The sequence below is a fragment of the Lithobates pipiens genome, unplaced genomic scaffold (genome assembly GCF_037356315.1).
Source record: "Lithobates pipiens isolate NorthernLeopardFrog02 unplaced genomic scaffold, aLitPip1_a1.2 Scaffold_27, whole genome shotgun sequence".
Taxonomy (NCBI): Eukaryota; Metazoa; Chordata; class Amphibia; order Anura; family Ranidae; genus Lithobates; species Lithobates pipiens.
This window is the reverse complement of record NW_027507788.1, coordinates 36,118,915-36,146,254: the sequence shown is the minus strand read 5'-3', so window position 1 is coordinate 36,146,254 and position 27,340 is coordinate 36,118,915. Positions and strand designations below refer to the sequence as shown.

At 45.3% G+C, this 27,340-nt stretch overlaps 1 protein-coding gene across 2 annotated transcripts; it reads right to left on the bottom strand.

The window, feature by feature from the left end:
- LOC143933170 (uncharacterized) lies at window positions 1-26,901 on the bottom strand. 2 transcript variants are annotated; one of them, XM_077456104.1, is made up of 5 exons: window positions 26,757-26,901; window positions 25,184-25,340; window positions 9,262-9,409; window positions 9,023-9,186; window positions 1-150 (listed from the first exon to the last, which is right to left on the bottom strand). In XM_077456104.1, the coding sequence occupies exons 1-3, from the start codon at window positions 26,868-26,870 to the stop codon at window positions 9,366-9,368; spliced, it is 315 nt and encodes a 104-aa protein (XP_077312230.1). In that variant the 5' UTR covers window positions 26,871-26,901; the 3' UTR covers window positions 1-150; window positions 9,023-9,186; window positions 9,262-9,365. The 2 variants fall into 2 exon arrangements, 1 of the variants encoding a protein (XP_077312230.1); XR_013263021.1 differs by lacking the exons at window positions 25,184-25,340; window positions 26,757-26,901 and adding an exon at window positions 18,055-18,162.
- Window positions 26,902-27,340: the final 439 nt, after the last annotated feature.

Here is a 27,340-nt window from a genome sequence, read left to right as displayed (position 1 = left end):
GGCGGTACCCTGAAAGCGAGCCCAAATGGAGACACGCTCAGGGGAGGAGCCTGTGCTCAGCATGGGGTATATGAATCCTTTATACACCAGAGAAACATCCATCTCTGTGCTGGGACTTAATGTAATGGTTGTACTGCGCACAATTGACACCTGCAAAAAGTAAAACAGGCTTTTACCTTGATGAAACTTAACTTATAGCAAGAAGCATTAGCTAAACGACACATTCCACGTGGCAACTCAAAGTGGCCAAGGAGAAGCCATTGGATGGCCACTGACAATGTGACTTCTACACATTCACACAGGATTTACATAATCTGCAGAACCTTGATCTATTCTCGGCATGTTAAGAATGAGTTGGGATGTACATTCCACAGTGCACAGGGAAAACAAAAACTCCAAGGCGTACAAGGCAAAGTTCTTTTTTTTGTATGAAAACAATTTTGTATGTCTCTTCTGCCAAAAAACTCTAGCTCCTTTCTATTTTTTACAGCAGGACTTTAGTTCAGTTTATAGCTTTGCTTACATCCATGCTGCTTCTCTTCTACATACAAAAAAAAAATGCTAGGACAAAAGCATCTCAAAAGCACTCACTTTTTATTAATTTGACTTGCTTCTGAATATGATGCCTCCATACATGCATTCTAAAAGTGTAAACAGAAATTTAGATCCTTAACCACTTGCTTACTGGGCACTTAAACACCCTTCCTGACCAGACCAATTTTCAGCTTTTGGTGCTCTCACACTTTGAATGACAATTACTCAGTCATGTAACACTGTACCCAAATGAATTTTGTGTCCTTTTTTTCCCACAAATAGAGCTTTCTTTTGGTGGTATTTGATCACCTCTGGGGTTTTTATTTTTTGCGCTATAAATGAAAAAAGACCGAAAATTTTGAAAAAAAAACGCATATTTCTTTGTTTCTGTGATAAAATTTTGCAAATTATAATTTTTTTTTCATACATTTTGGCCACAATTTATACTGCTACATATCTTTGGTAAAAATAACCCAAATTTGTGGATATTATTTGGTCTTTGTGAAAGTTAGAGAGTCTACAAGCTGTGGTGCGAATCGCACAAAATTGATCACACCTGATGTACTGGTGGCCTATCTCATTTCTTGCGACCCGAACAAGTCAGGAAAGTACAAATACCCCCCAAATGACCCCTTTTTTGAAAGTAGACATTCCAAGGTTTTTACTAAGATGCATGGTGAGGTTTTTGATGTTGTCATCTTTTTCCCACAATTCTTTGCAAAATGAAGATTTTTTTGTTCTCACAAAATTTTCAATGTAATAGGTTATTTCTCTCACATGGCATGTGTATACCACAAATGACACCCCAAAATACGTTCTGCTACTCCTTCTGAGTATTACGATACCAAATGTGTGAGACTTTTACACAGCCTGGCCACATACAGAGGCCCAATATTGAAATAGCACCATCAGGCGTTCTAGGAGCATAAATTACACATTTCATTTCTCAACCACCTATTACAGTTTTGAAGGCCCTGGAGCACCAGGACAATGGAAATGCCCACAAAGTGACCCCACGTGGCACTGACGACACGTGGCACTGACAGGTGGCACTGGAGGCAGATGGCACTGGAGGCAGATGGGGCTGGCAGATGGGGCTGGCAGATGTCGCTGGCAGATGGGGCTGGGGCTGGCACTGGGGCTGGCACTGGCAGATGGTGCTGGCTATTTGCTCTGGCTAATTGCTCTGGCAAATGGGGCTGGCAGATGGCACTGCAGCTGGCAGATGGCACTGGCGCTGGCAGGTGGCGCTGGCAGGTGGCACTGGGGCTGGCGGCACTGGGGCTGGCGGCACTGGGGCTGACGGATGGCACTGGCGCTGGCAGGTGGCACTGGCGCTGGCAGGTGGCACTGGCAGGTGGCACTGGCACTGGCAGGTGGCACTGGCACGTAGCACTGGCACGTGGCACTGGGGCTGGCGGCACTGGGGCTGGCGGCACTGGGGCTGACGGATGGAACTGGCGCTGGCAGGTGGCACTGGCGCTGGCAGGTGGCACTGGCAGGTGGCAGGTGGCACTAGCAAGTGGCACTGGCACTGGCGGCACTGGTGGTGGCAGGTGGCACTGGCAGGTGGCACTGGCGGCACTGGCACTGGGGCTGACGGATGGCACTGGCAGGTGGCACTGGCGCTGGCAGGTGGCACTGGCAGGTGGCACTGGCACTGGCGGCACTGACGGCACTGGGGCTGATGGCACTGGGGCTGACGGCACTGGGGCTGACGGCACTGGGGCTGACGGATGGCACTGGCAGGTGGCACTGGTGCTGGCAGGTGGCACTGGGGCTGACGGCACTGGCGGCACTGGGGCTGACGGCACTGACGGCACTGGGGCTGACGGACGGCACTGGGGCTGACGGGCGGCACTGGGGCTGACGGGTGGCACTGGGGCTGGCAGGTAGCGCTGGCAGGTGGCACTGGCGCTGGCAGGTGGCACTGGTGCTGGCGGCACTGGCGCTGGCGGCACTGGGGCTGACGGCACTGGGGCTGACGGCAGGCGCTGGCGCTGGCAGGTGGCACTGGCGGCACTGGCACTACTGGCAGATGGCACTGGGCTGACAGATGGCACTGGCACTGGGGCTGACACTGGCACTGGCACTGGCACTGGGGCTGACACATGGCACTGGGGCTGACACTGGCACTGGGGCTGACACACAGATCGCTCTCCCTCCTCACACGCTGTCTCTGTGTGAGGAGGGAGAGACACGGCAATGGGAGATGATCTCATATGTTTACATATGAGATCATCTCCCATTGGCAGCTGCGATCGCGCTGTGAACGGCCGCTTTGATTGGCTGTTCACGGCGATCTGTATTTGCCTGTCTCCGGGAGACACGGCGAATACAATACTTCCGCGATGCGTGCCCCCGGCGGCGCGCATTGCGGAAGTAAACACCAGGCCGTCCAGGGACGGCCAGGCGAATGAACCCGCCCGCTCTAAGGCTGTCATTCGGCTATAGGGCGGGTGGGAGGAGGTTAAAGGGGTTGTAAAGGTAAATGTTTTTTCACCTTAATGAATTCTATGCATTAAGGAGAAAAACATCTGACACTGCCTGCACCCCCAACCTTCCCGTTTTACTAACCTCACCCCTCGAAAATCCCGCGCTCGCCCCCGCCGCCCTCTTCACCGCTCAGTGTGGCCGCTGATCGGCTGGAGTGGATGGATGGAAAGCAGCGCAGCCATTGGCTCACACTGCTGTCAATCACATCCACTGACGTGGAGCGCCGGGGTCGGGACCATGTGATACAGCGAGCGGCTGTAGCCGCCGGCTGTATCACGGGAGTGCGCCCGCAGATGCTTCTCACCATGCGAGGGAGCTCGCATGAACGTGAGAAGTACCTGCGGGAGGAAGCAGAGACAGCCGCCGAGTATAACATGTTTGTTATTTAAAAAAAAAAAAAAAGTTTACTTTACAATCCCTTTAAAGTGGATGTAAACCCACCACTCACCCAGTATAAACTAATGGCACAGCATTAACTAATTATAAATAAATAGATATTATAAATATATATATATATATACACACACACGCCTGCATGCATCCCTACCTTGCAAATGTCACTCCCTTCAGCAGTAGGAGCCCCACAAAACTCTGGAAACGGTAGGTGGGTCTCTTTGCCGGAGCTCAGTGGGCGGAGTCGTGATGTCACAAGACCCCACGCACCTCTACACTCTTCTCTTCCTGAGTCTTGAGTAACATCCATTCAAAACTCAGGAAAGGCACCACATGAATTTCATACATATGCGGGCTCAACTTATTTTTCTTTTTCTTATTCTTTTTCTCAACCCCACACCATTGGATGGCGGAAGCGATGTCAACAGTCACTTCCGCCCAATGGTCTTAAAGGTAAAATGTATTTTTTTATTTTTTTACTGCATTTTTGTGTAAATGTACATTTAGGAGGTCCTGTCATGCTTTTTTTTCTATTACAAGGGATGTCTACATTCCTTGTAATAAGAATAAAAGTGACCCAAATGTATTTATTTTTTTAAAGGACAGTGTCAAAATAAAAAGTAAAATAAATAAGAAAAAGAAAAATAAGTTGCGCCCGCATATGAAAACAGTGTTCAAACCACACATGTAAAGGATTGCCGTGTTCGGTAGAGTGAGAGCAATAATTCTAGCCCTAGACCTCTTCTGTAACTCTAAACATTCAACCTGTAGAATTTATGAAACATTGCCTATGGAGATTTTTAAGGGTAAAAGTTTGTCGCCATTCCACGAGCGGATGCAATTTTGAAGCGTGACATGTTGAGTAGCAATTTACTTGGAGCCAAACAAATTGGGCTAACTTTACTGTTGCCTTAATTTTTAATTCAAAAAAGTGTATTTTTTTCCCCCAAAAAAATTGTGCTTGTAAGACCAGTATGACAAAGTATTGCAACGATCGCCATTTTATTCTCTAGGGTGTCTAAAAAAAAAAAAAAATATATATATATATATATATATATATATATATATATATATATATATATATATATATATATATATTAGTGCCTTGCGAAAGTATTCGGCCCCCTTGAACTTTTCAACCTTTTGCCACATTTCAGGCTTCAAACATAAAGATATACATTTTTTTTTTGTGAAGAATCACCAACAAGTGGGACACAATTGTGAAGTGGAACGAAATCTATTGGATTTTTGAAACTTTTTTAACTAATAAAAAAATGAAAAGTGGGGCTGCAAGTCGCTTGGGGTATGTCTCTATCAGTTTTGCACATCGAGAGACTGAAATTCTTGCCCATTCTTCCTTGCAAAACAGCTCGAGCTCAGTGAGGTTGGATGGAGAGCGTTTGTGAACAGCAGTTTTCAGCTCTTTCCACAGATTATCGATTGGATTCAGGTCTGGACTTTGACTTGGCCATTCTAACACCTGGATACGTTTATTTGTGAACCATTCCTTTGTAGATTTTGCTGTATGTTTAGGATCATTGTCTTGTTGGAAGATAAATCTCCGTCCCGGTTTCAGGTCTTTTGCAGACTCCAACAGGTTTTCATCCAGAATGGTCCTGTATTTGGCTGCATCCACCTTCCCCTCAATTTTAACCATCTTCCCTGTCCCTGCTGAAGAAAAGCAGGCCCAAACAATGATGCTGCCACCACCATGTTTGACAGTGGGGATGGTGTGTTGGGGGTGATGAGCTGTGTTGCTTTTACGCTAAACATATCGTTTTGCATTGTGGGCAAAAAGTTCGATTTTGGTTTCATCTGACCAGAGCACCTTCTTCCACATGTTTGGTGTGTCTCCCAGGTGGCTTGTGGCAAACTTTAGACGAGACGTTTTATGGATATCTTTGAGAAATGGCTTTCTTCTTGCCACTCTTCCATAAAGGCCAGATTTGTGCAGTGTATGACTGATTGTTGTCCTATGGACAGACTCTCCCACCTCAGCTGTAGTTCTCTGCAGTCCATCTAGAGTGATCATGGGCCTCTTGGCTGCATCTCTGATCAGTCTTCTCCTTGTCTGAGCTGAAAGTTTAGAGGGACGGCCAGGTCTTGGTAGATTTGCAGTGGTCTGATACTCCTTCCATTTCAAAATGATCGCTTGCACAGTGCTCCTTGGGATGTTTAAAGCTTGAGAAATCTTTTTGTATCCAAATCCGGCTTTAAACTTCTCCACAACAGTATTAGGGACCTGCCTGGTGTGTTCCTTGGTCTTCATGATGCTCTCTGCGCTTTCAACAGAACCCTGAGACTATCACAGAGCAGATGCATTTATACAGAGACTTGATTACACACAGGTGGGTTCTATTTATCACCATCAGTCATTTAGGACAACATTGGATCATTCAGAGATCCTCGCTGAACTTCTGGAGTGAGTTTGCTGCACTGAAAGTAAAGGGGCCGAATAATTTTGCACGCACCACTTTTCAGTTTTTTATTTGCTAAAAAAGTTTAAAATATCCAATAGATTTCGTTCCACTTCACAATTGTGTCCCACTTGTTGGTGATTCTTCACAAAAAATTAAAAATTTATATCTTTATGTTTGAAGCCTGAAATGTGGCAAAAGGTTGAAAAGTTCAAGGGGGGGGCGAATACTTTCGCAAGGCACTGTATATACACCACCTGTGTTGCTGTCTGTTTTTAATTGTACCTAACTTATTTTTTTCCATCAGAACGTTCAAACTGTCGTGTAGGTCAGATTTCAGGCACGTATGGTTGGTGGGGCACCCATAACACCTTCATCACTTCTCTGGATGATTGTTGAGTCAACAACTTCTTGCCTGGACTTCACCTAATCACCTATCAGCAGCCACGCAACGAGTCTCAGCCTGACCGGGTAACAGCAATGATCTCATAGCTCTATGATGTGTGGTGATTTGTGGTGCGTGCAGGAAAAAATGTATAATCTGCATTTACAGTGCCTTGCGAATGTATTCGGCCCCCTTGAACTTTTCAATCTTTTGCCACATTTCAGGCTTCAAACATAAAGATATAAAATTTTAATTTTTTGTGAAGAATCACCAACAAGTGGGACACAATTGTGAAGTGGAACGAAATCTATTGGAAAATTTAAACTTTTTTAGCAAACAAAAAACTGAAAAGTGGTGCGTGCAAAATTATTCGGCCCCTTTACTTTCAGTACAGCAAACTCACTCCAGAAGTTCAGCGAGGATCTCTGAATGATCCAATGTTGTCCTAAATGACTGATGGTGATAAATAGAATCCACCTGTGTGTAATCAAGTCTCTGTATAAATGCACCTGCTCTGTGATAGTCTCAGGGTTCTGTTGAAAGCGCAGAGAGCATCATGAAGACCAAGGAACACACCAGGCAGGTCCGTAATACTGTTGTGGAGAAGTTTAAAGCCAGATTTGGATACAAAAAGATTTCCCAAGCTTTAAACATCCCAAGGAGCACTGTGCAAGCGATCATTTTGAAATGGAAGGAGTATCAGACCACTGCAAATCTACCAAGACCTGGCCATCCCTCTAAACTTTCAGCTCAGACAAGGAGAAGACTGATCAGAGATGCAGCCAAGAGGCCCATGATCACTCTGGATGAACTGCAGAGAACTACAGCTGAGGTGGGAGAGTCTGTCCATAGGACAACAATCAGTCGTACACTGCACAAATCTGGCCTTTATGGAAGAGTGGCAAGAAGAAAGCCATTTCTCAAAGATATCCATAAAACGTCTCGTCTAAAGTTTGCCACAAGCCACCTGGGAGACACACCAAACATGTGGAAGAAGGTGCTCTGGTCAGATAAAACCAAAATTTAACTTTTTGCCCACAATGCAAAACGATATGTTTGGCGTAAAAGCAACACAGCTCATCACCCTCAACACACCATCCCCACTGTCAAACATGGTGGTGGCAGCATCATGGTTTGGGCCTGCTTTTCTTCAGCAGGGACAGGGAAGATGGTTAAAATTGAGGGGAAGATGGATGCAGCCAAATACAGGACCATTCTGGATGATAACCTGTTGGAGTCTGCAAAAGACCTGAAACTGGGACAGAGATTTATCTTCCAACAAGACAATGATCCCAAACATACAGCAAAATCTACAAAAGAATGGTTCACAAATAAACGTATCCAGGTGTTAGAATGGCCAAGTCAAAGTCCAGACCTGAATCCAATCGAGAATCTGTGGAAAGAGCTGAAAACTGCTGTTCACAAACGCTCTCCATCCAACCTCACTGAGCTCGAGCTGTTTTGCAAGGAAGAATGGGCAAGAATTTCAGTCTCTCGATGTGCAAAACTGATAGAGACATACCCCAAGCGACTTGCAGCTGTAATCGCAGCAAAAGGTGGCTCTACAAAGTATTAACGCAAGGGGGCCGAATAATTTTGCACGCCCCACTTTTCATTTTTTTATTAGTTAAAAAAGTTAAAAAAAAAACAATAGATTTCATTCCACTTCACAATTGTGTCCCACTTGTTGGTGATTCTTCACAAAAAATTAAAATGTTGTATCTTTATGTTTGAAGCCTGAAATGTGGCAAAAGGTTGAAATACTTTTGCAAGGCACTGTATAGATAGATAGATATATATGTAGATATAGATATATATAAAAATGTTGGGGTGTTCTAAGTAATTTTCTAGCAAATCCACGTCACTGGATTTGATTCACAGCAGCAGGAGCCAATGGCTGCACTGCTATCATTCTATCCAAACAAGAGCAGGGACCCCATGGAGAGAGGGAGAAAGCGTCTCTGCCGACAGAAATACAGGGCCCAGGTAAGTAAAATGGGGGGCTGCCAGGTCTTTTTTCACCTTAATGCATAGGATGCATTAGGGTAAAAAAACACAAAGGGTTTACAACCCCTTTAATGCATAGATAAGCCAATTTTAGTAAAATATAAAAGATGATGTTACACCAACTGAATAGATACCAAACATGCCACGCTTTGGAATTGTGCACATTCGTGGAATGGCACAAAACTACAGTACGTAAAACTCTCCATAGGCGACGCTTTCAATTTGTTTACAGGTTACCAGTTTAGAGTTACAGAGGAGGTCTAGTGCTAGAATTATTGCTCTTGCTCTACTGTTCAAAGCAATACCTTACATGCATGGTCTGAATGTCGTTTACACCTGCGGGCAAGACCTACGTATGCATTTTCTTCTGCGTGCAAGCACGAGGGGACAGGGGTGCTTTAATAAAATGTTTTCATTATTTTTATTTATTTTATTCTCATTTTATATTTTTACACTCTCTTACATTTTTTTTATTTATTACTTTTATTACTATTAGAAGAAATGTAAACATCCCTTGTAATATGCCTAAGGCATGACAGGTCAATAAGACCCCAGATATCTCCTCTACCCTGTAAAGCATGACAGCAAAAAAACCCGAAAAAAACCATTGGTCTCTGCTTTAAATCCGCCAGCGTTGGAAGTGACATCACTTCCGCCCTCCCAGGAGCATAGAGATGGTCGTGGACCAATCCGCAATTCCACGATTTACAGTAAATGCAGATTATAAATTTTTTCCTGCACGCACCACAAATCACCACACATCATAGAGCTATGAGATCATTGCTGTTACCCGGTCAGGCTGAGACTCGTTGCGTGGCTGCTGATAGGTGATTAGGTGAAGTCCAGGCAAGAAGTTGTTGACTCAGCAATCATCCAGAGAAGTGATGAAGGTGTTATGGGTGCCCCACCAACCATACGTGCCTGAAATCTGACCTACACGACAGTTTGAACGTTCTGATGGAAAAAAAAGTTAGGTACAATTAAAAACAGACAGCAACACAGGAAATCCCACACAAGAAAAGACAGTACCTGAAACTGGCATACAGGTTTCATTCTGCACACACCAGCCAAAGGAGCGTGGGACATGGGAGAAGGTGGTCAGGTTGGAGCTGAACGCCAGACATGATTGACAATCAGAGAGGAGTCTCGCCAGACCTAGGCAGCTCTTGTCTGGGCACTGCCAAAAAAACAGACACAGATTAGGGCAAAGATAAATATAGTAAGGTTCATACAACCACTACACTTGCATCAAGATGTAATCCAAAATCCAATCTAGGATTCCTTTATTCCACACTGGCCTCCACTGATTGAGGCAACTGAAACGTTTAATTGATCATTGCTCACTTGACTAAGTTTTGATTAACCACTTGCCGACCGCCGCACGACGATGTACGTCGACAGAATGGCACGGGCAGGCATATGGGCGTACATGTACGTCCCTGCCTTCCCGCGGGTGGGGGGCCTGATCGGGCCCCCCCGGTGCCAGCGGCGGTCGGTATCCGTTCAGGAGCGATCCGGGATGAGGGGGCGGCCATTCATTCATGGCCACCCCCTCGCGATCGCTCCTGACGAATGGAAGTGCAGCATTACATCACTTCCTCTCCTGTAATGTAAACACAGGCAGAGGAAGTGATGTAATCTCTCCTCGTGTCGGACTTTTTCGTTCCGGCACCGAGGAGAGAGGATCGGTGAGTTGCACCTAACACTACACTAACAGTAGAACACGCCAGGCACACTTTTCACCCCCCTTCACCCCCCGATCACCCACTCAATCACCCCTGCACCCCCAGTCACAGTGACACCAATTGCATTTTTTTTTTTATTATTATTGCATTGGTGTCATTTGTGACTGTAATAACTGTTAGGGCAGTTAGGGTTAGCCCCCTTTAGCTCTAGGGTACCCCCCTAACCCCCCCCAATAAAGGTTTAACCCCGTGATCACCCCCCGTCGCCAGTGTCACTAATAAGCGATCGTTTTTCTTATCGCTGTATTAGTGTCACAGGTGACGCTAGTTAGGCAGGTAAGTATTTTGGTTCGCCGCAGCTTTTTATAGCGTCAGGGACCCCCATATACTACCGCATAAAGCCCCCTGATTGCCCCCTAGTTAACCCTTTCACCAGTGATCACCATATAACTGTTACAGGTGACGCTGGTTGGTTAGTTTTTTTTGTTTTTTTGTTTCAGGGCACCCGCCATTTATTACCTAATAAAGGTTTAACCCCCTGATCACCCGGCGGGTGATATAAGTTTGAGGGTCAGATAAGGTCTGCGTCGCCCCAGGCAGCGTCAGGTTAGTGCCAGTACCGCTAACACGCACGCTCAAAGCATACACCACCCTTAGTAATATAGTATCTGATCAGATTTATATTAGCGTTGCCAGCATTTTAGGTTTCCCAAAACGCATTGTTAGCGGGATCAGCCCAGATACCTGCTAGCACCTGCGTTTAGCCCCTCCGCCAAGCCCAGCCCAGCCCAGCCCACCCAAGTGCAGTATCGATCGATCACTGTCACTTACAAAAGACAACACACATAACTGCAGCGTTCGCAGAGTCAGGCCTGATCCCTGTGATCGCTAACAGTTTTTTTTGTAGCGTTTTGAAACAGTCGCTGACAGGCTAGGTGCTTTTTTACCTGTGAGTCTCACTAGTGTACCCCTAAATTTAGAGCCCAAAATGGCAAAGCGAAGGTACACTAGTGAAGAGGCCTACACGTTTCTGAGCATGACAGATAGTGAAGAGGACGTCACTCATCTGTCAGATTCAGGCTCAGAATACGATCCTGTAGAGGACAGCGGCTCCATGACAGATATCTCTGGCGACGGAGATGAGGTCCCTGTTAAGGGCAGGTGTACCCGATCCCGAATGTTTTCTGTTTAGGTGGAGGAACCGCAGGTCACTCGTATGGAGCAGAGACGTACTAGACCCGCTCATCCTTCTGGTGAACTGGCAAGCACCAGCGGCCTAGTACACCCTGGACGTACATCCAGCACTGCAGTAACACGTGGTGACGTGGCGAGTCCCATAAGTGTAGTTCAAGCTGGCGAGGTGGCAAGCACAAGTAGTGTCCCGCTGCCACCAAGACAAAGACAAAGACAGGCCCGTCGTACCCATAGTGCCCTTCCTGCAGAATTCGCCAATCCTAATTGGGTGCCCACCACTTCTGCAGAACCCGTACTTCCCCCATTCACTGGCCAACCTGGCATTAACGTGGAAACAGTTGATTTTACGACACTTGACTTTTACTCACTGTTTTTCACCGAAGATCTCTATAGATCTATTGTGGACCAAACCAATTTGTACGCTGGTCAACACATCGCCACTATTCCCCAGTCCGCCCTTGCCAGACAATGGAAACCAGTTACGGTTTCCGAATTTAAAATCTTTCTGGGCCTCTCCCTCAACATGGGCATAACCAAAAAGAGTGAGTTGCGGTCATATTGGTCCACTGACCCAATTCACCATATGCGCGTGTTCTCTGCTTCCATGTCCAGGGCACGATACGAGCAGATTTTGCGGTTCATGCACTTCAGCGACAATGAACTCTGTCGTCCTCATGGAGACCCTGAATACGATCGGCTCTACAAAATTCGGCCCCTCATAAACCACTTCAACCAACGTTTTGCAGACTTGTTTACTCCCCATCAAGTTGTCTGCGTTGACGAGTCCCTGATTAAGGTTTTCTGGTCGCTTGTCATTCAAACAATACGTTCCCAACAAGCGTTCCAGATACGGGGTCAAGATGTATAAGCTCTGTGACAGGGCCACAGGCTATACACGTAGTTTTATGGTTTATGAGGGTAAAGATAGTCACGTAGAGCCGGAGAACTGCCCTGACTACATAGGAAGCGCTGGCAAGATAGTGGGACATGGTGTCACCCTTATTCGGAAAGGGGTACCACTTGTACGTGGACAATTATTACACAAGCGTGCCACTGTTTAGTCACTTGTTTGATCAGCAGATTGGAGCATGTGGCACCGTGCGACCTAATAGCCGGGGCTTTCCCCAGCGGCTTGTAGAGTCCCGTCTTAGGCTGGGGGAGAGAGCCTGCTTGCGCAGTAATAATTTGCTCGCTATGAAGTGGAGGGATAATAAGAATGTTTTCGTTCTTACCTCCCTTCATGCAGACACAACGGTTCAAATTCCTACGGCGACTGGTATTGTGGAGAAATCCCTCTGTGTCCACAAATATAACCAAAATATGGGAGGGGTGGACCTCAATGACCAGTTGTTGGCGCCGTATCTAGTTGCCGTAAGGCCAGACGCTGGTACAAAAAAGTGTCTGTTTATTTATTCCAATTGGCTATACTGAATGCTTATGTGCTACACAAAGCTTCAGGACGGACTGGATCCTTCCTTAAATTCCAGGAGGATATCGTCAGAGCCCTTCAGTATCCAGGCGGTGCTCCACCTCACGTTCCCCAACCAGATGCAGTAAGCCGGCTGCATGAGAGGCATTATTCTTATGTCATCCCGAGTACCCCTACCCAACGAGCCCCCCAAAGAAAATGTTGTGTCTGCAGAAAGCGCGGATATAGGAGTGACACCCGTCGTTATTGTCCCCGCTGTCCTGACAATCCTGGTCTTTGCATTGGTGAATGTTTTGAACGCTACCATGAACTAGTTGAGTTTTAGAGTAGGGTACAGCATTGCACAGGCTAGGCACACGTTCACAGGGTCTCCCAAGATGCCATCGCATTTTGAGAGACCCAAACCACTGGAAACGTTACAACAGAAGTGTTAAAGTTACATAAAAAAGTGTTTAAAAAAATAAAAAAAAAGGAAAAAAACAAAAAAAATATAAAATAAAAAAAACAAAAATAGTTGTCGTTTTATTGTTCTCTCTCTCTCTATTCTCTCTCTATTGTTCTGCTCCTTTGTACTGTATTCTATTCTGCAATGTTTTATTGTTAACCATTTTTTGTTTTCAGGTACGCCATTCAGCTGTAGCGTGGATTTATTTATCTTGACAGCAACAGCGTTTGCTCTCACGATACGTAAAGCCGCAACTCCAGCACTGTCAGAGGTGATTTCACCACCACAGTTAAAAAAGAGCATATATGCCGAAGCATGGGGGCATAAGGGGTGTAGGAGCGATCTGCTCCTACCTTTTGCGGGAGGATGCCCCCATGCTTCGGCATATATAAATGGGGCATGTATGCCCACCATTAGAAGTGGGTGGATGAAGGGAGGTATTCTAATGGTGGGCATACCCACCGATCAATATTTTTTTTTCGTTCAGCCCACAGGCTGCATGAAAAAAAAATTACAATATATGCCCAACCAGTTCCAGCAACATACTGGTATGTTGCTGGACTTTGAGTGCTTATACCAGAATGATGCCTGCAGGTTTAGGTATCATCTTGGTATCATTCTTTTCAGCCAGCGGTCGGCTTTTACGTAAAAGCAATCCTAGCGGCTAATTAGCCTCTAGACTACTTTTACAAGCAGTGGGAGGGAATGCCCCCCCCCGCACCATCTTCCATGGTTTTCTCAGGCTCTCCTGTCCCAACAGGGAACCTGAGAATGCAGCCGGTGGTTCCGCCAGCTGACCATAGAGCTGATCAGAGACCAGAATGGCTCCAATCATCTCTATGGCCTAAGACACCGGAAGCTACGAGCATTTCATGACTTAGATTTTGCGGGATGTAAACAGCGCCATTGGGAAATTGGGAAAGCATTTTATCACACCGATCTTGGTGTGGTCAGATGCTTTGAGGACAGAGGAGAGATCTAGGGTCTGATAGACCCTAATTTTTTCAAAAAAGAGTACCTGTCACTACCTATTGCAATCATAGGGGATATTTACATTTCCTGAGATAACAATAAAAATCATTAAAAAAATATATATAAATGAAAGGAACAGTTTAAAAATAAAATAAAAAAGCAAAATAAATAATAAAGGCGCAACGTCGAACGCAAGCGTTGGTCTGGTGTCATATGTAAACAGCAATTGCACCATGCATGTGAGGTATCACCACGAAGGTCAGATCGAGGGTACTAATTTTAGCAGTAGACCTCCTCCGTAAATCTAAAGTGGACACCTGTAAAGGCATTTAAAGGCTTTTAAAAATGTACGTAGTTTGTCGCCGCTGCACGTTTCTGCGCAATTTTAAAGCATGTCGTGTTTGGTATCCATGTACTCCGCCTAAGATCATATTTTTTATTTCATCAAACATTTGGGCAATATAGTGATTTTTAGTGCATTAAAATAAAAAAAGTGTGTTTTTTCCCCCAAAAATGCGTTTGAAAAATCGCTGCGCAAATACTGTGTGAAAAAAAAAATGAAACACCCACCATTTTAATCGGTAGGGCTTTTGCTTTAAAAAAACACTTCATGTTTGGGGGTTCAAAGTAATTTTCTTGCAAAAAAAAATATTTTTTCATGTAAACAAAAAGTGTCAGAAAGGGCTTTTTCTTCAAGTGGTTAGAAGAGTGGGTGATGTGTGACATAAGCTTCTAAATGTTGTGCATAAAATGCCAGGACAGTTCAAAACCTCCCCAAATGACCCCATTTTAGAAAGTAGACACCCCAAGCTATTTGCTGAGAGGCATGTCGAGTCCATGGAATATTTTATATTTTGACAAAAGTTGTGGAAAAAAGACATTATTATTATTATTATTTTTTTTTTTTGCACAAAGTTGTCATTAAATGATATATTGCTCAAACATGCCATGGTTATATGTAAAATTACACCCCAAAATACATTCTGTTGCTTCTCCTGAGTACGAGGATACCACAAGTGTGAGACCTTTTGGGAGCCTAACCGCGTACGGTACCCCAAAATCCAAGCACCACCTTCAGGCTTTCTAAGGGTGTAAATTTTTGATTTCATTCCTCACTGCCTATCACAGTTTTGGAGGCCATGGAATGCCCAGATAGCACAAAATCCCCCCAAGTGACCCCATTTTGGAAAGGAGGCACCCCAAGCTATTTGCCGAGAGGTATGGTAAGTATTTTGCAGACCTTCATTTTTGTCACAAAGTTTTGAAAATTGAAAAAAAGAAAAAAAATATACATTATTTTTTTCTTCTTCATTTTCAAAAACAAATGAGAGCTGCAAAATACTCACCATGCCTCTCGGCAAATAGCTTGGGGTGTCTACTTTTTGGGGGGTTTTGTGCTATTTTGGCATTTTATGGCCTTCGAAACTGTGATAGGTAGTGAGGAGTGAAATCAAAAATTTACACCCTTAGAAATCCTGAAGGCGGTGCTTGGTTTTCGGGGCCCCGTACGCGACTAGGCTCCCAAAAAGTCCCACACATGTGGAATCCCCGTACTCAGGAGAACCAGCAGAATTTATTTTGGGGTGTCATTTCACATATGCCCCTGGCATGTGTGAGCAATATATCATTTAGTGACAACTTTGTGAAAAAAAAAAAAAAAAAAGTTTGTAATTTTCCCGCAACTTGTGGCAAAATATAAAATATTCCATGGACTCAACATGCCTCTCAGCAAATAGCTTGGGGTGTCTACTTTCTAAAATGGGGTCATTTATGGGGGTTTTGTGCCATCTTGGCATTTTATGGCCTTCAAAACTGTAATAGGTAGTGAGGCGTGAAATCAAAAATTTACGCCCTTAGAAAGCCTAAAGGCGGTTCTTGGCTTTCGGGGCCCCGTACGCAGCTAGGCTCCCAAAAAATCCCACACATGTGGTATCCCCGTACTCAGGAGAAGCAGCAGAATTTATTTTGGGGTGTCATTTTACATATGCCCATGGCATGCGTGAGCAATATATCATTTAGTGACAACTTTGTGAAAAAAAATAAAAATAAATAAAAGTTTGTAATTTTCCCGCAACTTGCGGCAAAATATAAAATATTCCATGGACTCAACATGCCTCTCAGCAAATAGCTTGGGGTGTCTACTTTCTAAAATGGGGTCATTTGTGGGGGTTTTGTGCCATCTTGGCATTTTATGGCCTTCAAAACTGTGATAGGTAGTGAGGAGTGAAATTACAAATGTATGCCCTTAGAAATCCTGAAGGCGGTGCTTGGCTTTCGGGGCCCCGTACGCGGCTAGGCTTCCAAAAAGTCGACCACATGTGGTATCCCCATACTCAGGAGAAGCAGCAGAATGTATTTTGGGGTACAATTCCACATATAACCATGGCATGTGTGAGCAATATATAATTTAGTGACAACTTTGTGTAAAAAAAAAAAAATATTTTTTTTTTGTCATTATTCAATCGCTTGAGGCAAAAAAATAAAATATTCAATGGGCTCAACATGCCTCTTATCAATTTCCTTAGGGTGTCTACTTTCCAAAATGGGGTCATTTGGGGGGGTTTTGTACTGCCCTGCCATTTTAGCACCTCAAGAAATTAGATAGGCAGTCATAAACTAAAAGCTGTGTAAATTCCAGAAAATGTACCTTAGTTTGTAGATGTGACAACTTTTGCGCAAACCAATAAATATACTATTATTGACTTTTTTTTTTACCAAAGACATGTGGCTGAATACATTTTGGCCTAAATGTATGACTAAAATTGAGTTTATTGGATTTTTCTAATAACAAAATGTAGAAAATATCATTTTTTTTCAAAATTTGCGGTCTTTTTACGTTTATATCGCAAAAAATAAAAATCGCAGAGTCAGTCAAATACCTTTAAAAGAAAGCTCTATTTGTGGGAAGAAAAGGACGCAAATTTCGTTTGGGTACAACATTGCATGACTGCGCAATTACCAGTTAAAGCAGCGCAGTGCCAAATTGTAAAAAGACCTCTGGTCATTGACCAGCAAAATGGTCCGGTCTGAAAGTGGTTAAAGCAGACAAATGGCAGCATCAAATTAAAAAATAAACTCAATACTCTACATTATTTAAACTTGCACTTAGGCCTCATTCACACCATGGTACAAAGACAGCATTTCTGCATGCGTTCTGCAAGGGCACAACAAAAACCAAAACAATGGTTTTCTTTGTGCCCTGTTCACACCACACAGTGTGGATTTTTTCTGCACAGGAAACTGCAATGTGTATGCAGTTTTCTGCAGGGGAAAAGAACTGACATGACATCAACATTGGTGTGAATAGGTCACATAACATGCACATTGAAAACTGGTGTCAACATGCATAAAAACTGATGTAAACTGATGTCTCTGCAAGTGAAATATGCGCAGTTCTCCCATCAGTTTTCACACACTTATGGCGTGAACGAGCCCTTAAAGTGGAAATAAACCCTCCTATCATTTTCAGCCAAGGAAGCTGCCATCTTGGCCTCTATTTAATCTTCAGCTGCCATGATGCTGCACAAGTGATCAGTTATGACACCAGCCATTGGATGGTTTGACAGTTTGGTTGAGAGCACAATCAATGTGACAGTTACATTCCCAGCATATGCCAGAAATTTAAAGTGGTTGTAAACCAAGCCTAGATTAAGGCTTACCTGTAGGTCCAAGAAATATCTCCTAAACCTACATGGACTACAGGGGACAGCGGTGACTTCACTGGCTGCTGTGTCAGGTAAGTGACACATAATGGGCTACTATGCGATGAATAGTAGCCCATTATGCTTTACCTTTGCAGGGAGACAAAGAGGAAGTAAACCCATCAGGGTTTACTTCCTCTTTAACCATTTTTTGAAACTGGGTTTACTTTCGCTTTAATAGATCCAACATTTCTGAGCTACCCAACTTCTTTTTTTATTTAACTTAATAAATACGTATTGAAAGTAATCCATTGGTCCAAACAAAAATTCCAGAAGATCATACAACTTGCCTCATATATATTATGCCACCACTAGAATTCATAACATGGCATTAGGTGACCAAATAATAACAAAACAAGTGAAAGACCATAAGGAAGAAAAAAACTGGTATCATACAATTTTGTTAGGCTGAGGGGTCTGGCAGCTCGTCTGACACCAGGTGCATTCTGGATCCTTGGAACAAATGGTCTCATCCGTGTACATGGAGCAGTAGTCTAGGTGATACTATAAATCCCAAAAAATTGTTATTTATGCATATATATATATTTATGGTCGGAGCCCTCCGCTGTAAGAGATATGAAAGAACACATAAACACATCACAAGACTAACAACATAAAATAGACCTGAATTGTGCACTTGGTCTGCTGTAAGGTAAGCCCTGGTGAGCTGGGCGGTGAGCCCTGGTCTGCTGGGCGATATGCCAAGAGAAGGCCGCATACCTTAAGAAAGTAAATGGATGTTTCTGTAGAGAAACGTGTTTTAAGTGAAGTACTCTGAGAAGGGAAATGGGTGGGTGGGTACCTTGCACTGGAACCGACACAGACCGCTGTGGGTGGTCTGATTATATACCCTCCGGGCTCCTCCCATAATTACGGGCCACCATACTGGCCCTCTTATTTATGGTCGGAGCCTTCCGCTGTAAGAGATATGAAAGAACACATAAACACGTCACAAGACTAACAACATAAAATAGACCTGAATTGTGCCCTTGGTCTGCAGTAAGGTAAGCCCTGGTGAGCTGGGCGGTGAGCCCTGGTCTGCTGGGCGATATGCCAAGAGAAGGCCGCAAAAGATTTGGTTTAGGGAGGTAATTATTAATTTATGTACAACAAGACACTACGGGCAAAGTTGCTGAAGGCTCAGGACATTTCCACTTGTGGATTGGAGATGTATCGAGTAAAGCAGGTGGATTCCCGCCTGCCCATCTTTGATCGCGTGGACTGGGACCCCATTTCGTGAGGCTGCTGATGCTGCTCCAATGCGAAAGAATGTCCAAGAAAATGACCAAGGTCCTGGCCTAATTTGCTTAAAAGGAACCTGACGTGACTAATGAACTGGTTGCTGCCTGGGGTACTAATCGGGAACGGTAGTAATGGGCCGTCCTGCGAGGGATCAAACATATGGGCCAAAAATTGATCTAGGATGGACACGGGCACCAGGCTTTGAGAGTTTGGAAAGGTTTGATGTCAACCCCTGGACCGGACTATTGTGTTTTGGACACCCTGAGGAGCAAGATGAAGTAAGTCTGATGGCATGTGAGGTGGCGTCTACGTAACACTTTACAACTGGGATGGTGACAGTATTCACTGGGGCGTAAGAAGCTGTAGAAAGCCAGGTAGATGGCTGCTTGAACGACCAGGCTGAATTTAACCAAAGGGGAATGTGACAGGATGAAAGACACGTCTCGGAATATGGCGCTGGTGACGGGTAGCCGTTTGATACTGATTTGGGGTCATTGCCTGTGAATACCACACAACATGGTCTTGACCGTATGGACGGCAAACAAGACGGTTTGTTAGGATCTCATAAGGGGATGAAATACTGGATGTCAGCTGAGTGGGGTCTAAGGTATTGTGTGACAATGCCAACTGTGTGTGGTGGCATAATATGAAGACCAGGATGTGATGGAGAACTCTTGGTATTGCTCTGGGGTTTGAGGCTAGTAACCTGACATAGAACCTCTAGGCTGCACGGTAGGCCTTCAGGGTGTTGTGAGATGGTGAAAGATTAATAAGGCAGGTAGCGTCGTGAAAGTGTTGTTTGAATCCGAGGTTAGCTACGACCAGTGTGGGATAAGAGACATGGTCGGGTCGGTTCCAGGTTCCTGCAAAATAACGAAGCAAAGTTAACGGGTAGTGCGTCGGCCAGATTATTGCGTTTGTCTGGGATGTGGACACATAGGACGTTAGATTGGTGCTGTGGGCATAGTGGCACCAGCCTGCGCAGGAAGGCCACGATGGCAGGCTACTAGGACCTCCTTTATTCATAATACTGGCTGTGGCTTGGTTGTCTGTGGCGAACGTCACTGTTTGTCCTGCCCAGTTGTTGCACCAGACTTGAGCTGCTGCGACAATGGGGTAGAGGTCGAACAAAGAGGAGGACTAACTGAACCCAGGAATCAAGAGGATTTCTGACCGCCATGGCCCTATCAACCCAATTTGGCCAAAATTGAGGCGAGGACCTGTGGAGGCTGTGGTGACCATGACTACCTGAGATGAAGAGAGATGCTGAGGGAATACACATTGGCATGCCATTCCAATTTGTGAGAAATTCGACTCCCATGGGCAGATCTACTATAGCTGGCACATCTTAATTTAAGGATTTAGTCAGGGTCTTTACCTGGAAGAGAAACACTAAAAGATGGGAGGTAAAGGATCCCCTTGAGTCTGGCTGCTGCCTTGGCTGAAAATGAGCGGTGATAGTCAAAGGATGGGCACCCTACGTACTTGTGACCTGCTGCATGCAGATACGGGTCCAATTCTACCCTCCTGTTGGGGTTGCTTTGCCTAGCATGTCTCTGACTGTCCCCATGGCCAGCACAAACTCTGTGACAGTGAGCTTGCGATTAAGTAAAGGGTCTCTGGCCTTCAGGATGACAGAGACATCTCCCCGCGAATATGATTTGTTCTAGGCCAAGTTGTGTACTGCTATGAGGAGGGATGCTAAGTTAACATCGTTGTCATCCAAGATGTCCTCCTAGATGCCCTGCTAGGGCAAGGTGTGCAGGGAAGACGATGGTGCAGAAGTTGGGTGTATCTGTAAGTGAAGGTACGGGAATGACGGTGGTGACTGGAGCTGGTAGGGGCACGGCTGGGCGTACCTCCAGGGCTGTCACTCTGCTTGGACTTCGGCGACTGCTGTTGACAGTGTGATTACCCAGGAGTGCAGCTGAGTAGTCGCAAAGAAGATAGACTGAAGTGGTGCCTGGAAGGGCTGCCACTGGCGGTGGAAACAGTAGCCTAAAGGCTTGGTTTCCTGGCTGCGGCAGGGTAGGATTTACTCCTGCGACACCGTTCTGCTAAAAAATATATATATATATTTTTTTTTTATTGGTCCAAGCTCTTGTGAGACTGTAAACCGCCGCTTGCTGAGCCCGTAAAGGGTGATGGCAGGGCTGAGGCAAAGTCCTCACCGTCTGCGACATGGCATCAACTAAAAGCAAGGGGGGGGTGCGTATGTTTGAGGTAAGTTGCAAAGGTAGGAGGGGATAGTTGCATTTGGGTAGATAAGATGAAAGGCGGAAGGAAACAAGAAGAATAGGACAAGGAACGACAGCCATAGTGACAGTTGGTTTGCGTTCGAGCGCTGTTGAGTGTGACTTTAGAAAACTCAAAAGAATGCGTGACAACCGAGGTGAGCCAGGAGATGACTGGCTAGGTAACCGATAGCTCGGGTGTCAGTCTGTGCTCGGCACAGACTAATGAACCAGAGCGCCCCAGGGCGGACTGGGGTGGGTAGCTGAAGTCTGGTATACTAAGTAGGAATGTTGCGATCTGTAGTTAATTGACGTGGGTTCGGTCTACTAATGCTTGCACTGCCAGCAAGTATGGAGATTAGGCGACCTTGTCTGCGTATTGAAGGCTTGTGCTTCGAAAACAGAGTGAAGTGCACAGAAGTATGTGACAGTTGCTAACGCCTCAGGAGCAGGTCAGATTCTGTACGTGAAGTATACATATGTAGTGAAAGAGTGTTTAAGAGAAAGGGGGAATCCCATTGAACTAAACACCTGACTTTATGCACTAGTTGTGAAGTCGACTGGTTGGGGTCGAGAACTGAGTTGACTAGGAGCCTGTAGTAAGGTGACATGAGAATTTGTTTTGACAAGGGGGATTGCAAAGCTGGCCCCCTGGTGAAGATGCAAGCCCTCGACAATGGGTTTTTTTTTTTTGGGAGATACTGTCCAAACCTGGTGCAGGGTGGACTAACTGGTGTTCTAACTGGCCTAAAAAGGGGAAAGCGACAGGGAAAATGATGAGCAGCCGTGTTGCTACTGGAGACGATGAGTGGCAGTTTGAGCCAATTGCTGAAATGCTTGCAGCGATTGCAAGGAAGCGGCCTTATTTGAATTATGAGGTGAGAATAAATGAATGGATGAATGAGGTGAGCAGCTGTGTTGCTACTGGAGATGAGTGGCCGTATTAAGCTATTGCAGAGATGCTTGCAGCGATTTGCAAGAAAGCAGCTTTATTTGAATCTATAAATTAAATTATAAGAGTGTAGGAATGAGGAGGCTTTGTTGAAAGTCGAAAGAAAAGGTTATAGAGGAAATGTGATTATGTAGGAATGACCGTGCGCGACACTGAGCAAATTGGTGGAGAAAATTGTGTATGATCATGTATGGATAGACTGAGAAAGTCAAACGTAAGTACTGCTGAATTCGTACTGTTGATGTGACTAGTTTGAACAGGGTTATAGCTATGGAATAGTCTGCAAAGATTTGACTTATTTGAGTCGGTGATGCAACAGGATTCGGCTTGGTTGTTAGAGTTGCGTTTGGCAAGGACTGGAATCGTTGCGCCGATGCTGCGACTTAGACTCGAATCCTCCGTAGATGCGACTGAGAGGCTCGTATATGGGATCCGACCGTATAGCTGCGGACATGGCTGGGTTCGGATTGATTGAATTGTGATGGTGGTTGAAGGGGCTGGTGATTGCCAATGATCCGAAACATAGAAGCGAAGTTGCAACTAGATTCGAATCGGCCGTAGATGCGAGGTGACTACAGGGCTCGTATGACAGATCTGCCCGTATTGCCGATGATATGGCTGGGTTTGAATCGATTAAATGGTGATGGTGGTTTGAAGGGGCTTGTGATTGCCAAGGATTCGAAACATAGAAGGGAAGTTGCGACTAGATTTCGAATCGGCCATAAGTGTGAGGTGACTACGGGGCTCGTATGACAGATCTGACCGTATTGCCGATGATATGGCTGGGTTCGAATCAACTAAATGGTGGGGGCGGTTGAAGGGGCTTTGTGATTGCCGAGGATCCGAAACATAGAAGCGAAGTTGCAACTAGATTCGAATTGGCCGTAGATGCGAGGTGAGTAAGGGGCTTGAATGTCGGATTTGACCGCATCGCCGTGAAGTGAACAGCTCGAGTAAACTCGCGTTGGGTAGAAAGCATGAAATACATGAAAGATGACAGAAAGACTTACGGTGGCGTAAGTGCGACTTTTGCAAAACGAACATGATAACGTAACTACTAGAGTTTAGAAGAGCGGTAACAACAAAGTCCTACCTGTGACAGCGAGTGTGTAGCGGTCCGAGCGTGGGACAATCGATGAATATATACGACCAATCTCGAAAGTACAACTACGTGGACACGCAGTGAGTTGGCAGAGTCAGCCTGTGCAATGCATTTGACACGAATCAGCTTAAAAAATGTATGAGATGAATCTGATATAAATTGGCAGTAAGGAGTATCTGATACGAATTGGTTGTAGAGTGTATGCCATTCCTTACTGTGAAACCAAAGGCCTATCAACCACCCATCCCCCCCAGGCTAGTCAAGTGCAGGAAAAACATCAGGTGGGTTTAATTACACCTCAATCAGCCACAGAAACCCATACAAACAATACCTGTTTATCTCAAAAAAGGATGAGAACAGTGAATCTTATAACCAGTGAAGCCTATGGCGAGTGATAACGACCGACAGCGACTCGGAGGCTTGGATCTATGAATGAATCGTATGTTTGGTAGAAGGAATTTACGAATGTACTATGCCTATGCCGAAAGATGTCGGGACATGAGTGTCAACAACTCAGAGGTAGGTTTTCCGAAAGGGGTGCAGGATAGTAAGCATGATAAGCAGCAAGTTTGCACATGATATGAAAATATTCGGATACTACTTATCTGCGACCATGAGCGGGAACCGCCGACGAAGACCACGAATGAAGAAGCCGAAGTGCACCTGCGATTGGACGCACAGATAGTCGACCGAGAGGGAGCTGAGAAGAGTCGGCCACTTGATGTGCAGTACCTTGCACTGGAACCGACAGAGACCGCTGTGGGTGGTCTGATTATATACCCTCCGGGCTCCTCCCATAATTACGGTCCACCATACTGGCCCTCTTATATATATATTACATAGTTACATAGTTAGTAAGGTTGAATAAAGACACTAGTCCATCCAGTTCAACCTGAGTGAGTGATTACAATTGTCCCTATCCCTGTACATTGCACACTCACATCGGTCCCTACCCTCAAGGAGCCCACAATCCAAGGTCCCCATTCATATACCAGGGCCAATTTTGGACAGAAGCCAATTAACCTACCTGCATGTCTTTGGATTGTGGGAGGAAACCGGAGTACCCGGAGGAAACCCACGCAGGCACAGGGAGAACATGCAAACTCCAGGCAGGTAGTGTCGTGGTTGGGATTTGTGGTTGGTGGTTCAATCAGGATAAAGCAACTCCTTTACGGTAGTAATGATCTGGAGTGCTCACCTAAGAGATGGTGGGCCAATCAGGATGAAGTGACTCCTTTTCTGTAGTAATGCTCTGGAGTGCTCACCTGAGAGGTGATGGCTCAATCAGGATGAAACGACTCCTTTTCGGTAGTAGTGGTCTGGAGTGCTCACCTAAGAGGTGGTGGTTCAATCAGGATAAAGCGACTCCATTTTGTTAGTAATGGTCTGGAGTGCTCACCTGAGAGGTGGAGGTTCAATCAGGATAAAGCGACACCTTTTCGGTAGTAACGGTCTGGAGTGCTCGCCTGAGAGGTGGTGGTTCGATCAGGATGAAGCGACTCATTTTCGGTAGTAATGTCTGGAGTGCTCACCTGAGAGGTGATGGCTCAATCAGGATGAAACGACTCCTTTTCGGTAGTAGTGGTCTGGAGTGCTCACCTAAGAGGTGGTGGTTCAATCAGGATAAAGCGACTCCATTTTGTTAGTAATGGTCTGGAGTGCTCACCTGAGAGGTGGAGGTTCAATCAGGATAAAGCGACACCTTTTCGGTAGTAATGGTCTGGAGTGCTCGCCTGAGAGGTGGTGGTTCGATCAGGATGAAGCGACTCATTTTCGGTAGTAATGTCTGGAGTGCTTACCTGAGAGGTGGTGGCTCAATCAGGATGAAGAGACTCCTTTTCAGTATTAATGGTCTGAAGTATATTTTTTTCTAAGCATTTTCTACTTTTAGCAGAAAATAACAAAAAATATAGATACTGGTATGCATACCCCATGATGTTTTCAGGGCACCTGGAAAGAAGGGTGTTACACTATTGTGGGTGTTGTTCAGCATACCTGTCTCCAGGGGAGAGCAGCTCCGGTTTTCTGCCTCATCCTGTCTCCTCTGAAGTTGTTCTGTGAGCAATTTGAGCCTCTCCGCCTTCCTGACGGGATCGCCTTCCACGGGATCGACGTCATGATGGCATGGTGGTGGTGACTGATGCTGGTGTACCTGAAAAAAATAAAAATGTTTAATAGAGATAATAATAATAATAGCAATATATACAATAATAATACGATAGCAAAATATTTTAATAAAAAACACTTATATTCGCAGGAGACACAATCTGGTCATTTTAGTGACTGGGTATACCGGGCATAATTCTCAGCATCTGTTCTTATTCTGTATGCATGGACTCTCCACAGTACCACTTCTCTTGTCATGTATCCTGGGTGTTTTTTTCAGTACCATACTTACCTAGGTGGATGTTGTATCTGCCCCTCGGCGCCTCTACACTGAGAACCAATCGATCAAACACTGCCGATCGCTCAGCGACTCCTTTTCTGGAGTAATGCTCTGGAGTGCTCACCTGAGAGATGGTGGTTCAATCAGGATAAAGCGACTCCCTTTCGGTAGTAATGGTCTGGAGTGCTCACCTGAGAGGTGGTGGTTGAATCAGGATGAAGCGACTCCTTTTCGGAAGTAGTGGTGGAGTGCTCACCTGAGAGGTGGTGATTCAATCAGGATGAAGCGACTCCTTTTCGGTAGTAGTGGTCTGGAGTGCTCACCTGAGAGGTGGTGGTTCAATCAGGATGAAGCAACTCCTTTAGGCTGGGTTCACACTGAAACAATGCGGGAACGCCGCGAATCCACGGTGGGTTCCCGCATCGCATGCCTCCCACCGGCAGTTCACACTGCCCTATGCGGACTGCTGGGAGTGTCAGTGAAACCTTAATGACACCCCCAGATCAGTTCGCATATCGCAGTGCGATCTGCAAACTCGGACAGGAATCGGATAGCATGGTGTGAACACCCATGCGATCCGATTCGGCTGCGGACCAAAAAAAGGGTCCTATGCGAGTTTGTGGCGGGTGCGATGCGAATTCATCCATACTATCTGTATGGCTGATCTCGCATCGCACAGAGATCGGATGTGATTTGCACTGCAGTGCGTTGCGAATCACATCCGGGTCTCCTAGCCGCAGCAGTGTGAACCCAGCCTTAGGGTAGTAATGGTCTGGAGTGCTCACCTGAGAGGTGGTGGTTCAATCAGGATAAAGCGACTCCTTTTCGGAAGTAGTGGTCTGGAGTGCTCACCTGAGAGGTGGTGATTCAATCAGGATGAAGCAACTCCTTTTCGGTAGTAGTGGTCTGGAGTGCTCACCTGAGAGGTGGTGGTTCAATCAGGATAAAGCAACTCCTTTAGTGTAGTAATGGTCTGGAGTGCTCACCTGAGAGGTGGTGGCTCAATCAGGATGAAGCGACTCCTTTTCAGTAGTAATGGTCTGAAGTATATTTTTTTGTAAGCATTTTCTACTTTTAGCAGAAAATAACAAAAAATATAGATACTGGTATGCATACCCCATGATGTTTTCAGGGCACCTGGAAAGAAGGGTGTTACACTATTGTGGTTGTTGTTCAGCATACCTGTCTTGGGGGACAGGTTTTCTGCCTCCTCCTGTCTCCTCCGAAGCTGTTCTGTGAGCAATTTGAGCCTCTCCGCCTTCCTGACGGGATCACCTTCCATGGGACCGATGTCATGATGGCATGGTGGGGGTGACTGATGCCGGTGTACCTGAAAAAAATAAAAATGTTTAATAGAGATAATAATAATAATAGCAATATATACAATAATAATACGATAGCAAAATATTTTAATAAAAAACACTTATATTCGCAGGAGACACAATCTGACAATGTCACTCGGTCAGCTCCCAATACAGTAACGTTTTCAAACAACTGAAGTCCGGTTTGAACCGATTTGCAGCTCACTGTGACATCACACACCTCATACCAGCCGCCACATTTCAGACTTGGAAACTGATAGATTTAATATTTAATTAAACGGTACTATGGTCATTTTAGTGAGTGGGTATACTGGGCATAATTCTCAGTATCTGTTCCTATTCTGTATGCATGGACTCTTCACAGTACCACTTCTCTTGTCCTGTATGCTGGGTGTTTTTTTCAGTACCATACTTACCTAGGTGGATGTTGTATCTGCCCCTCGG

Excerpts from the sequence above, each read along its gene's own strand:
- LOC143933170 (XM_077456104.1), bottom strand. The coding sequence starts at position 26,870 with ATGACATCGGTCCCATGGAAGGTGATCCCGTCAGGAAGGCGGAGAGGC. Across the intron at positions 25,341-26,756 it reads AAACCTGTCCCCCAAGACAG|GTACACCAGCATCAGTCACC; the intron begins GTATGCTGAACA and ends TATTTTTTTCAG. Across the intron at positions 9,410-25,183 it reads CTGCTCTCCCCTGGAGACAG|TGCCCAGACAAGAGCTGCCT; the intron begins GTATGCTGAACA and ends TTTTTTTGGCAG.